The 14028-nt window shown below is 37.9% G+C and overlaps 1 protein-coding gene across 1 annotated transcript in view; it reads right to left on the bottom strand.

The window, feature by feature from the left end:
- The window catches only part of slc35f3b (solute carrier family 35 member F3b), a 48020-nt gene extending 38883 nt beyond the window's left edge, over nucleotides 1-9137 (bottom strand). The window contains exons 1-2 of the mRNA XM_055029645.1: nucleotides 8911-9137; nucleotides 7902-8116 (exon numbers count right to left, since the gene is read on the bottom strand). Coding sequence (XP_054885620.1) covers nucleotides 7902-8116; nucleotides 8911-9005 — 310 coding nt within the window. The 5' untranslated portion in view covers nucleotides 9006-9137. The remainder of the gene's footprint in view (nucleotides 1-7901; nucleotides 8117-8910) is intronic.
- Between the last annotated feature and the right edge of the window lie 4891 nt (nucleotides 9138-14028).

The raw sequence follows: 14028 nt of genomic DNA, 5'->3' as shown, positions 1-14028 counted from the left end.
GGAGCAAATAATAAAGTTATAGATCTAATAGTACATATGATACAAAAATTCTTATGGATTGAAACCTCTTTTCTCTCTTCCACTGAGTCGAACTGCAAGGAAACGTCACTATCAGCAACCATAAGCCTACAGAGCTAAGAACCCTAGAGAACAAAAAGAGTTACAGTATGTCTGAAACATATTCAGCTTCTCAATATAAGGCATGCACTAAAAGATAAACAGATTTTAAGATTTGAGCAGTGTATAGGAAGTCAAAACAGATATGCCTTAAACTTCTAGTTTCTGCATTTCAAGTTAAACCAAATTGATTTAGGCTGAAAGAGGTATGACTATCAGCATAACTTTGTTTAAAAAAACATGCATATTGATCTCCCGTTCAGATTTTGACAGCAGCAGTGTCGGTTTATATATATATTCCTCAAATTATAACAGCAAATTCAATTCAGCAGGTTGGATTGATTCTCAAGTGAAAAAAAGTTTTAAAAAAACTGATTTCAGAGGCCAGTTTCTAAAGGAGCCTGCTGGGATGTTGCTTAATTGCAGAAATTGTGTAGTTAAATCATGTAAAGGGTTATAAATAGATCACACTAACAGCTTTACTGTTGCCTTGCAGCAAGAAGGGGGTCTTTCTGCAAGAAGTTTGCATTTTCTCCACATGTATGCGTGGGAGCCGTTCAGTGCTCTGGATTTCTCCCACAGCCCAAAGACATGACTGATGGTCTTGGCGATGCCCTGCGATGGACTGACAATCAATGCAAGATGTATCCAGTCGCTTACAACAACTACTGGAGTTGGGCGTCCCTTAGCATGAATGTTATTATCTGCAATAAGTTGGTTTATTGTTCACTGAGCAAGAGCAGATAGTCACTTAGCAGTTTCTTGATATTTACCAGACAGTTGGTTAGATGTTCAATTTGTGAAGCTCAAATGGCTTGAAGGAATACAGATGGATAAATGACATTATTATAGTGCCTTACAATCTGTCCCAGTGGAAGGACATAAAGTTAGACAAGGATAGGGCTTGAGGACTATTAATTCTCATATGACCTAATTTCCACACATACTAGATCTTTTACAAAAGTATGAACAAAAAAATTTTTAACAAAACCATGGCTCCTCATTGAATCCTTAAATCTGTTCATCGTGATATTATGAGCAACAGCATCCAAGTCAGAGGAAGGATCTCAGAAAACTGAAAAATTCAAAAGAAAAACTGGAGTTTTTCATTTGACAAAACTCCAATATGTCTGTCATCGTTTACAGCAGCAACCTAATATTTAAGCTGGAGAGCAAAGAGTCTTTGGTGAGAAAAGTACAAAATTTGATTCACACCACATCTGTGGCTGGTTGAAGGAGACTGGTTCAAATTGTGTTTTCCTTAAAAGATTTTAAGGACACATGAATTATGTCCACCATGAAGAGACTGAGAGTATCAAACATCCTAATGAATAAAGTCTGAACACAAATGCCTAGACGAGATAAAGTAGATTTTATATCACCAATTAGAGCTATGATTTCCTGTTTATGTCTGAGATCAGACTCTGAGGAAAATGGATGGCAAGAGATGTGTTGAACCTGATGGCTCCAACTTTGTCAGCCAAAAAGTATAATACATTTCACTCACATCTTGGAAATTCTGGCACACTGGGAGTATTAGGAGAAACTACATTATTAGATGTGTCAAACAACACCTTAGGGGTTTTTACTTGACAGCATAACCTAAAAACCACAAAGACAAACAGGATGTTTTAAGTCACAGATTGGAGGATATAATTTCATAGTACAACTCTAAAAAATACTTTGCTATAATGAAAATCTGCTGAAATGGCTCACAATCCAAGGCGAGTTTGTATCTGCGGACTCTGCCTCCAACATTCTTCTCCCTTTGGCAGACAGAGAACTGAAACTAAATCTGGCATCCAGTTCTTAAACTCTTCCAGTTGATCAGCATGATTTTACAGCTATTGATACATTAGTAACTGCAAATAGAAAAGCCTGCATGTTTGGATGAACTCAACGTGGCAGCATGTTCTCATTAATATACATTTCAAAATGTCCTACAACTCACTTACATAAATATATTAATTATTAATAACCTCCAGATGTTATAGAGCTGGTGGTATCAGATAGTTTTAGAATATTATATGTTATACACAGCAATAGTAGTCTCTTTAAAATAACTGAACAGAGATACGACCATCTCAATCTGTTATTGTCTTATGTCCTGGTGGAGAACTGTGGATGTGCATGTGAGCATGCAGAATCTGAAAGCCAAAATGCCACGCACACATGATTCTGACCAATGATTGATCTATAACACATTCACTGAGAGCAGGAGTTTTGCTTTGGCAGCAGCTCCAGAAAAACTTATCAAAAACCAAAAAACAACTTACGAAGCACATTTTGCATGTAAATAATGAGACAGTCATACACAGGTCAGCCTTTTTCTTTTCATTTTGGGACTCTGTTGCAGACCAAGAAAACTTTGCCATGGCAACAGCAACAGCCTCCTAGAAAAAAATAAAATAAAAAAATAAAAGAGCATTAACAAACAGTCAAAACTGCTCAGGAAAGCCTTTACAGGCATAACAAAGGGCTCTTGGCATTGAATTTAAATTCGCTTTCTGTAGCCTACAGTAAATTTGCCTCACGGCTCAAATCACAAAACATAAAAACTGCTGAACAAAGGATGTTTTGCTCAACTCTAATAGTTTTCTTTCACAGAAAGATTAGTGAACCCTCTGCATTTGCCCAGCTACTGCACTTTTCCTTTCAGCTCTGGATGAGTTGAAAGGAGTCCTCCACTGTTGAGCCATATCTCCCCCAAACCTGCAACTGGCAGCGCTGAACATGTATGTGGGTACATGCTCACTCAAACCTGCCCTACTGTTGTATCTCACCACGTCCAACCCCTCAGCTTAAAATAGAACCCAACCTCATTTCATGCCTCGTGAAGCTCTAAATTTGCTCCAGAGGGGAGTTACATTTGTGATGGATAGTGTGAGTAAATTAGGAAAATGAACCAAGTCTGTTTGTCTGACAAATGGTTCACTTCTCAGAAGACCATCACAAACCCAAAATAACAAGTTCACCGACAAAGGCAGTGACCTGATCTAAGAAGACATACTTTCTATCTGCTCAAACATCATCCTGTTTGCCCTCAAACCCGACTCATGCCTGGAAAGTCTTCCTGAACAACCATACAGTCACTAACACATTCAGAACAACACAAAAAAACGTTGGTCATTGTTTTTACTTAATGTTCTGACAGATTGCCCCTGCTACTCGTTTCTTAGGTTTCTTAGTTGTCTTAATTTAATTAAGAAACAGAAAAATGTGGTGTGTTCTTCAGATAAAGAAAATGGTAATGATCCACTCTCATCCACTTTCTTTTCATGGTTTTCAGCAAGTAAAAACATTTTTGGTAACTTTAACATTTCCCTATTTTTTCCATTTTAAATTCTTATCTGTCTGAGAGGATAACATTTAGATGGGTTTCATTATCCGTAATATCGGGGAGGTGTTATCGGATGGCATCCTGCTCAAATTCTGCAGAAGTAAAACCGAGCGGTGAGAGGGAACACATGAGGCAGCAAAGTCAGAATGTATCTGACTGTAATAGTTCTTCCACTCTGTAATAAAACTGGAAAGTTCAAATTTCTGTCACAGTGATGAGATGTCTGTCAGTCACTTTTTTATTGTTAAACCCTGAAAGATTCAAGCTAAGCAAATTTACCATCCCCAAAGATGAAAAAATACAAAATAAGTAGTTAAGGAGAATACATAAAATGATGAATGAGATACTAATTTGTGGTGTACAACTCCAGGGAGATATTTACACACACAGCATGAATGAGTAAATCTTGGGCTCATAAATATTCCTCTGCAGAATATTTAAATAGCCAAGGACTGCAGTGCTTTTTAGAATCAATAATTGGGCACACATTAGATTTTTTATTTTTATTTTTTTTAGACTATGCCTAGTCCACATCGGGTCAAAATACACATAAAGTAGATTTTATGTCACCAATAAAATCTACTTTTATTGGTGACAAAACCACCAATAAAAGTGGTGGTTTTGTATTCTGATTAAGTACACACGATGAAAACTGTCAACTGTGTATCAAAACACGAGACAAAGGTCTCGTGTTTTGTGTCATTTTTGCAAGAGTAAGTCATGTAAAGTATGTAGTGTCAAATATTCTTGCCCTCTTGTGTTAGGAGTTAGAACCTGGGTTCTTTATGCATGAAGTCAGCTTGTTCTCCCCTCTTTTCAATGCCCTCTTGGTATATCAGCTTTCTCCCCAATCATAACTGTCTGCTTAATTTGTCCTTTTCACATTTTTGTCCTTATGCATGAATGTGTTTGTGAATGGTTATTGATCTTATGTGTCTCTGTGTTGCTCTATGTTTAGACTGGTGTCCTGCACGGTCAACCTCGCCACTTGCCAAATAACTGCTAGACATACAACCAGCACAACAATCACTCAAATAACTAAATATACATATATAGACAATAGTATATAGAGGTTTCGCTAAATACTGCAGACAAGCTTTGAAGCCATCAAAAATAGTTCAGTCATAATTCTACCTGCTAAACATCCCTGATTATCAGAAGTGTTGGTAGGTTTTCTGTCCTGGACAGAGACGTTTAGTACAATTTAATAGTTTTCACAATGTCTCATTTTTGGCATTAAGACAAAACATTCCAGAAGTTTGATGTTAGCTTCCTTTAATTTCAAATTCACTTTAGATGATGGATGCTTATATTCATTTCAACTGTGTCTGTAAAAATGAGAGAAATTCACAATAAATGTAACCTTATTCACCTTCCTGGGAATTCTTGTTTCGCAGAATCATTCATGGTGAATGCCCTATGGTAGCTTCCTAGAAAAAATAAATAAATATCTATGATGATTGAATACAAACTTCTGATTGGATTTACATTTGGTCATCTGTTCTCACTGTCGTCTCTTTGTTGAGTCGTCATTTTCTCTGAGACCGATCTCTCTATTTGTTTTTCAAAGTAAAATAAAATAATGTTTTTTCTCTCAGGAAGATGTAACAACACTTTCATCTTCCAAAAAGAAAATGGCTGCCACCATTTTGGCTGTACTGTTGGACAGGAGAGTGCTCTCATATTAATCTTGCATTCAAACATAGTGGGTGCATTATTGTGGCTATCACATAGCCTTGTTCACAAAAACCTAATCCAGCTTAAATTCAGGGCAGTGGTACTACGGGATAAAATGGACAAAGCAGCAGGACACATCAAAAGCAAAACACTACTTCAATGCTGCTTTGAGTTTGCATGTACTGGATTTAGGAGGAACATGACTCACTGACTCAATGAAAAGCCAAGTTTTTTTTCACACTTTTGTTAAGCTCAAATGCCTGTTACAGAATACAGCATGTGTCTGTGCATGTGTGTGACCCCTGAAGCTTAGGACACTGAGATGATCTATTAAGTCAAAACAAAAGGCAAAGCCACCTCTCATCTGTAGCCTGAGTCATGACCAACCAGCAGCTCCTGCTTTCACCCAGCTTACCGCTGTGCAAAAGAGCACAAGTGCCAATTTGGAAAGGTTGGTGCTAAATGAAACAAACAGGATTCTGTTTGCGCTCTGCTGAGAAGCACTCTGCCTGCAGCCTCTTCTGAAATTGGTTGCCTTCAGCATCGAGTCCTCCACTCCGCAGCGTTAAATGTTGCTTTTGTTGTTCCCAGCGAGTCCTGGTAGTTGTGTTGTGAGTTTGACTGCTAGGAAGAACTGGTTTCATTGACAATGAAATCTGTCTGAAGTGTGTGCAGATTCTGTCTTCACACATCACAACTTTGACTAAATGTCTAAATGCATTCAATTAGACAATGGTGCAAATTTGCTTGAAATAATTGCCCTTCGCAAATGGTATGACTAGAGCTACACACAACCATATATAAATGTAAGTATTTCCAACATTTTGGATGCATTTTAAAATTTGCTGTGTTGTAAAAATACCTAGATACCGTTTAGATTAACACCTCCGTCTCTCCCACTGGATCTACAATGTTTTTGGACAACCAGCAGAATAAAAAAAATGTGTCATGCCTCTCACTCCTTTTAATGGCAGCTCAAGTGCTCTAATGACTAGCTTTGACAATTAAGTCTGAAAGCAAATCATGCAAAATCAGACAGCTGAGTTGAAAAACGCTCAAAAATAACAAGTTGCCTTAATGATTTTAAAACATTGCTCATAATGATATTTGTAAATTCCCAACACATGAAGTTACTTGAGTCTTGTCCTTATTTTACAATAATTTTTCAATATTTAATAGCTAGCATTTTGGCATTAACTGGTGCAAATTAATAGATTTGATTCATGGTAAGAAATAATTGATCTTCTGCACAGAATACATATGATCTTTAATTTACTTCATTTACTTTAATTGCATTCTTCGAAGGCCCTTTAAACTGTCCCTGATGGACATGATTTATATTTAACCAACAGTTGGTGACACTGATGGTGTCTCTAAATCTATAACACACTAATATGTGATGTAGGTTAGATAACAAAAGATAACTAAGTTTAACTCTGAATCAGAAGTCTTCTTTTTATTAAATAGAATGATTATATTTTTAAAATCTTATGTGGAAACAACTTCTGGAAGTGGTGTTTGATGTGTCAATAGAATTTTGCATTATTGGTTTCATTATTGCAAAGAAACTTGGTAAGGAGTTGAATTCTGCACACTATGACTAGAACAATTACAACCATCCGGATGTAGTACTGGAAAGGTGTCAAAGAAAGAAAAAAACATAAACTTTTCATTAAAATTTTAGAGTTCTTATTTTATTTTTATTTGTTTTTTTCGCTTTCTTTCACTACAAAACATTAAGCCATTTCTATAAAATAAACACACAACTCAAATATAAACAGTTGCCGTCTTGCTCCGCAGGGCTCAGATGGTGTTGTGTACAGTCATGTGATCTCTGAAGATGCTGCATCTGTTAAATATTGCATTCTCATACAATTGAGCCGATTTACCACCAGTTAACCGACAGCAGCAGAAGAATAACAAACACAAGAGGGCTGATCATTGATTCTGCATATTGTCATAAGACAATGACAGCAACATTATGATGCCAGATGAACCAACCAAACAAGATCTGCACCTATTATGCATCAGATCCAATACTCCTCACACAAGCAACTTCTGTTTGCATTGTGGACGAGGAACATGAGGAAAGAAAATTAAAAGATGGTTTGACAGCAAACTTTCTTCAGAGAATCCGCTAGCTGGAGCAACATTCCCACTGATCTAATCCAAGCTGTAACTCCATTTTTCTGCAGCAACAGCAACAACAACAACAAAAAACAACTCTGAGGATTTAGCAACTGAGAAACACATAGCAAGTATTGGCAATACTGAAAAAGATCATGACTGAAATTAAATCTTCTTCGGTATTGATTCAGAAGGAACAGTAAATTTATTCCATGCTGAATGCATAATATTACATTAAGATCTATTTTGGCTCTATAATCAGCTAATAAGAAAGAGGTTTTGGAAATCCGAAGGCCCAAACTGACGGCTGGTTTCCTCCATCTTTGGAAAGCACACAATGTGAAACTTGCAGATCCATGCATAATAGGGCACTACTCTGTTAAAATGAACTGAACGTACCCAATATTAAACATATTTGTTTGATTAAAGTTGTAATAATTTCAATACCAATCTTTATTCACTTTCAAAGTTTCTTTATATAAAGTATTCTGATTAAGTACACGATGAAAACTGTCAACTGTGTATCAAATTAGGCTTTTTTTAGTGTCTTTTTCAGGAAGCTTGTTTTATTATTAAAACTTCATATCAACATGTCATCAAGAGATCAAATCGGCAAAGAGATCCAATTTTGGAGACTTACTCTTGTAGCTCGTACTCCAAGGCTGGTATCCATAGTAGCCGGTGATCCGCAATATCCGCTCCTCTATGGACGCGCTGTTGATGTCCTCCACTGAGCGCGATGATTTGAGGTCCTCCTTGATGGCCTCGTCCACCACCAGGTACTTGAGCTGTCTGAGCTGAGGGCTGATGTCCGAAAGCCTTCTGGGGCTGACGTCGGGCGACTTGCGCATCCCGCTGGGAAGAGAAAACAAAAGGAGGCTGACAATGTTATCAGACCGAGCGAGGCCGCTCGGTAAAGAGAAGGGGAGCATATACAATTTGACCTGGAGAAATAAGAGGCTAAACCAGGGGAGGCTGGTGTTGCGTGTCCCACAGACCGTAGCGCCTCCCTTGTACCGTAGAGAAGTCATGATCATCATCATCTCTCTGTGGTCCGCACAGCAGCAGAGTGAATGACACTAAACCAAAGTGACTGGTCCTGCAATTGTATATAGCTACTACGCACAGAGCATCTCTTATTACAGGCTTATCTGAGTGTGTAGCTAATGACTCGATCATGAGTGATTTGCAGAGATGGAGAAGCAACTCCAAAGACATCTCAGGGCGTCCAGTGGGCACTGGACCACAAAAACTGCGCGCAGTGGGCGCGAGCTTATCCAGGGTTAGAGAAGATAAGTAGCCTACTTGATATCGAATAAGCAAGTAAGAAAAAACAGCAACGCAACAATGAGGCTCGTGTTGATCTGTCAGCCCCTCTGCTGTTACAAAACCATCGCCATGTGACGGCAAAACAACATTTACCGACCCAGTCTGTAAATCCATTCAAATGCAAATAGCACGTAAGTTTCGCCATTTATTTGCATTTAAAACATTCATCAAGCATAAAGTGCAAAATTCAGCTATAAGGCAGCTCGGCGCATAAAGTCAACTTTCCGTGCGCACAGGTGAAATCAAGAGCGCAACAGGTTCTCCCGCTTCCCCCAGAGCACTTTTATATATATTTATATATATAACTTAAGATGTCTTACATAGGCAAAAGAGTAGGAGGTCCAAGGTAGCACATGCAGTCCCGGTGCGGCCGTCCGACCCGGTCCCACACAGTGCCCTCTCTGTCGCCGAACATCCTCGGGAGGTGAGAGGCTGCGACGCACCGCAGCGCACGATTACAGATAATCTAAAACCTCTTCCAGGCTGGCGGAAACAGGCAAAAGCACCATCGTCCGTCTCCTGCTCATCTCCTCGACCATATGCCTGTGTACTACAGCGCAGACTGTTTCAACTAACTGGATGCGCACCGCTTTGGATGCCTGCCGCTGCGCGCGCGCCTTGACGGCGACACGGCAACAGCGTCATCTCCCGGATAGCCAGGATTATGATGGAAGATCGCTCTTCCATCATGAAGAGCCATCTGGTCCATCTCTGAGCCAAACAAGGTTTACAGTATAGATATGACTTTGTTTTTAAATTTTAAAAGTGTAAAGGCCGTCAAAGTAAATCTGTTTTTTGTCACAGCAGATTAAACTCACACATTTTTTTTTTATTTTGTACTTTAAAAAAATTTTTTTTTTTTTAGAAAAACACCAACTGCAATCCTATAAAGTAAAACTAACTAAACGATTCGTCCATCAGTGTCAAAGAACTATGAAGGATTTACAAATCCTTGTAGTATTTCTCTAAGTATTTCTTTTCAAAGTGGGAAAGACAAGAAAACATCTCTTTCAAGGGGCGCAGAGCTATGCTAATTTGCAAAAGTTAGAAATTTACTTCAAAAGTTGGGTTTGGCGAGAACTGATTAGCAAATAGAAAAAAAGCAATTGTCTTCTATTAAATTAGCACTGCAACTTATGGATTTTGTTAATGGGAGAAGTTCAACAAAAACACAATAAAGTAGTTTCTGCACTGTTTTCACGTTGTTTGGCGATATATATATATATATATATATATATATTATATATATATATATATATATATATATATATATATATATATATATATATATATCGGGGAGAATTGTACCGTAACATTTTCAAATGTTCAAAGTATTCTCTAGCACAGAAGTGAATCAAACCAGCTCAGTTAGCAGATAACTTTTTCCACCACAAACAGCCTCTAGGTTTCCCTCTGTTCAGTCATTCCCAGCTTGCATCACCTCAGGACGCCAGCAGCATTTCAACACTACACCAAAAGCTGAAAGGTTTCTTATTTTGTTATTCTGTATATTTTCTGAGCCAAAATCTGAGACAGTAGAAAACTGTCTGTCCAGTACAGCAGAATCAAACACGACTGCTCCAGTTGATTGCATCTCATCAGAGCTGCTGGAAATGGAACAATTATGCTCATTTGTGGTAGTTTTATCAGCCTCACTTTCACTCTGTTATCAGAGGGGTAAGTTGTGCAATAATAATAGTACACTTAGTGTGTGCTCTTGTTTTCAACATCTCGACTGTGAAAAGCCATTTCATCAATTTGCAGTCTGCTCCCTGAGAAGTAATAAGCTCAACTGTAATATGCATTTTATTCTAACCTTATTTTATCAAGTTTAGAAAAGCCTCTGTTTCTTTCTTTTTTAGACAAATCTGAAGAAACCATGCATATAAAAAAGTATGTCGTAGGAGAAATCTACCTTGCATGAACTGAGGGGTGTTTTCCATGTCTCCCGGGTCGGTGGTCCACTCCCTGCATTGCTGCAGTCTGTGAGCTCCTGACTGCAGAGCTGTGACTCTTTTTAGGAGACAGGTTTTACATTGATCAATGGCCAACTCCATAGGGTTTAAGGTGTATTTGGTAAATGGTGGAGGTGTGTGCGGGTGCGCATGCGTGTGGGTGTGTGTGTGTTGGGGTGAGCTATGCTTAGTCAAGCAGAAAAAAAAAAGAAGGTGTTTAGTCATCATTAAGCTGGTCAACGTCTTATATCGACACTCATCAGGAGGAGAGGCTCAGGTTCATCTTAAATAATGCCGCTCCCCAACTTCACTGCTCGGCCAGAACCAAATTGATTCCTCCGATCAGGATGTTCCTGTCTGCCAACATAAATTCAAGATTGAACTGTGCCTCGCCTTAAAGGGAGACACAGCTCATACATATCAAAACAGCGGTTCTAAAGGAGTACTCGTGTATTCAAGTCATCCGCTGCTTTCCAGCACACCATGTTCCACTTCAGCAGACCTCTCAGAGTGATCTAATTGGTGCCCTCAATCTACACGGCAATGCACTCCTTTCTAAATATGGATGAAAGATGAAGCTAAGTCCAAAGCCCAGGACCAAAAAATATGAAATGGTCACTGAAGGGATGATCCAAACCTGGTGGACTTTACAACATGCTGCAATCTGGTAGATAAGTGTCAATAACTACATCATTTCTTAATACTGGGATGTATTAGCCGGTTGGTGACATTTTAACAAAAACAAATATCCTAAACAATGCCTGTGTTCCAGACCCCAGGGTCAATAAGAGACCTGCAGGTTTGTCTCTAAGGTATCCATTTAAAATGCCTTGCAAGAAGAAGAAGACCTGAGCTGATGAGCTAACAGGTTGCAGGTGTGAGGGAAGGGAAAGAAAGAGGAAGTGACACGTCGGAGTGAGGGAAGGCACACTGACTAACATTAAAGAATGACTAAACATAAGAAACAAAACTAAACTAAGAAAGGACTAGAAACAAGAAATAAACCTAATAAACTAGAATCACTAAGACAAGACTGAACAAAAGAAAACAGAAACATGCCTGATCTAATAAAATAAAGGAAACTGATAAAACCCCAAACCAGCTCAAACAACCCAAGACCCTGACAATAACAGCTTTCACTGCAATAAGAGCTTCTAGTATGTCTGGCATTTCTGGAAACTGAATAGTATTTGCAAAGGAGTCAGACTATTGAATAGCAATAACAAAGACCATTTTTTGATTTAGATTGGGGATATCAGAGTGAAAGTGCTAAATATGAATCCATGTCACACTTTTTAGGTTTTTATTTAATCATATCCTGGTATTTCACACTGTCATGTAAATACTCTAAAAATACATTAAAGCCTCCAATCACACGAACACTTCAGTGTAATTATTAATTATTTAGCAATTATTTTCAATTTATTGCTAAGTAAACAATTATTACAAAGGAGTTAATTGAAAATGTGCGTTGATTATTGGGGTGCAACATCTACATAAGCTGGCTACCGTTTTGGTTTTTTAAAGCTTATTTGGCAAAGCAATTATTTTCTTGGCAATGGTAGAAATATTTGTATTTCTTTTTGAGGATTTTTGTTTTGATGATTTATTCTAGTATAGGTAAACCACTTAGTGACCTAATTCCTTTGTTAACTAATGAGTTTTTACAGATCACAGTACCGACTTGCGTTCCTACAAAGCAAATGCTTTGTAGTGAGAAAAAAATGAGTTTTTCTCACTTTCGAACTTTTCATTTGAGTGTTTCATTTTCGTCTTTGTCTTTTCTTCAGGAAAATTCAGAAGCTTAAAATGAAAGACTGTGTGATGGACTTTCAGAGCCCCCAAAACTTATCCTCCATCTTGTTCAGTGACAGCTGGATTAGGCCTTGATCCCTTGCCACAATAATCAGGATAAAGAAAGATAATAAATGAAGAAAAAACGGGTGTTATTGATACATCAATTATAGAGCTACTTCTCTACAATCTCCCTTATTTTTCTACTGGTAGTTATCGATCAGATACGATAACTACTGAAGTCTTTCTGCTATATATCTCCACCAATAATAATGTAAATTAGCCCAAAACTTCTGCTGCTAATGTTTGATGCAATAGTTGTCAACTTTCACATGCTTAATTCTACTGTTTCAACATAAACTATCCTTACTGTCCTTTTTAAACATTAATCTGTTGTGCTAATCATTTCCACTATTTCTTCTATACCATTGCAAACAGTTTTTAAGTCATTTTTACATAACATGGTGCAGACCCTGTCTCTCACCATCATTAATATTTGATGCAGCTCTCTCCGCTTAGAAACAGCGTGACAGTCCACTGCTGATTGGTCTCCACAATAGCAGAATGGAAACTCTGAGCCAGTAAAAAAAAAAAACAAGTCAAATTCATCTAATGCATTTGAGTATATAGAGGTATTACATGTTTCTTTTCTTATTAGAGAAGTTGATTTATTTATTTTTGGATTTGGTTTGCAGTCAAAAAGGGCAGATTCTTGCTTTAAGCCCAGAGAGACAAATCTGACCTTCTCTGCTGCCTGTTAAAATGTTCTTCCAGCTACAGAAAAATCTAACCTTTGTGAATGTAGCCTCCACAGCTTTTCAGATTTCCTGCAGGCACGTGTGTTATTCATCCATCATCGTTTGTACAACTGACTAACAGCTGGAGAGCAGAAACCGAAATCTCCAAGGAGTCCAGGTCTTATTTTAGGTGTAAACATAGTGAGGCAGTTTTCTTTAAGAGCCAAACAATTGGCGTCTTTATTTTTTATCCCTTGACAATCCTGAACTGATCTGATTTCTGTTATTGTTAATAGATGATTTTTTGGATTTTTTTCATTTGCTGACAAACAAATCAGACTAAGAATTAGTGATTAAGCGACACAGAGCTGCCAAGCCGCTTGTCCCTGTTGTCTATAAATATTAAAAGACATTTCTGAAATTTGGCTTCAGATGTGCTCCTAAGCTGACTGTACTTCAAAGAGAATGGGTTATGGATGCTAGTTTGTCACGTGGATGACAAAGTCTACTCAGTATGCGCTAGTAAAAGTAGAATGGATAGAAGAGTAAAGCTACTCGAACACATGCAGGAAGCCAGTTTCTGTACATGGTAAGCTGGATATACCATGACAAGTCGCATGATGAAGAAAAAGAAAAAGGATAAACAGAGGAAAGACACCGACACCTTCAGTTTTATTTTAGACAATTTATACATCTTATGTTTGTTTTTTATTTGTCAGCATTATAACCAATAAACTACATGTTTTCTTGTATATTTACTCATAATTGTTCTACTTTTGTTTTGTAAAACAAGCAATTACGTGTTTGTTGAACCATTGATCTACGCAAAGCTGCACCTAGACTTGATGTTCCTCATTAGTTTAAGGCTCTTTGATGCTTAACACTCATGACAATTGGTCAATACTGTCCCAGCTACCATTGTTGTTTGATTTGACTCAGGTTGTGAAATTGC

Source organism: Poeciliopsis prolifica, unplaced genomic scaffold (genome assembly GCF_027474105.1).
Source record: "Poeciliopsis prolifica strain line A6 unplaced genomic scaffold, Auburn_PproV2 SCAFFOLD005, whole genome shotgun sequence".
Taxonomy (NCBI): Eukaryota; Metazoa; Chordata; class Actinopteri; order Cyprinodontiformes; family Poeciliidae; genus Poeciliopsis; species Poeciliopsis prolifica.
This window is presented reverse-complemented; position numbering and strand designations above follow the sequence as displayed.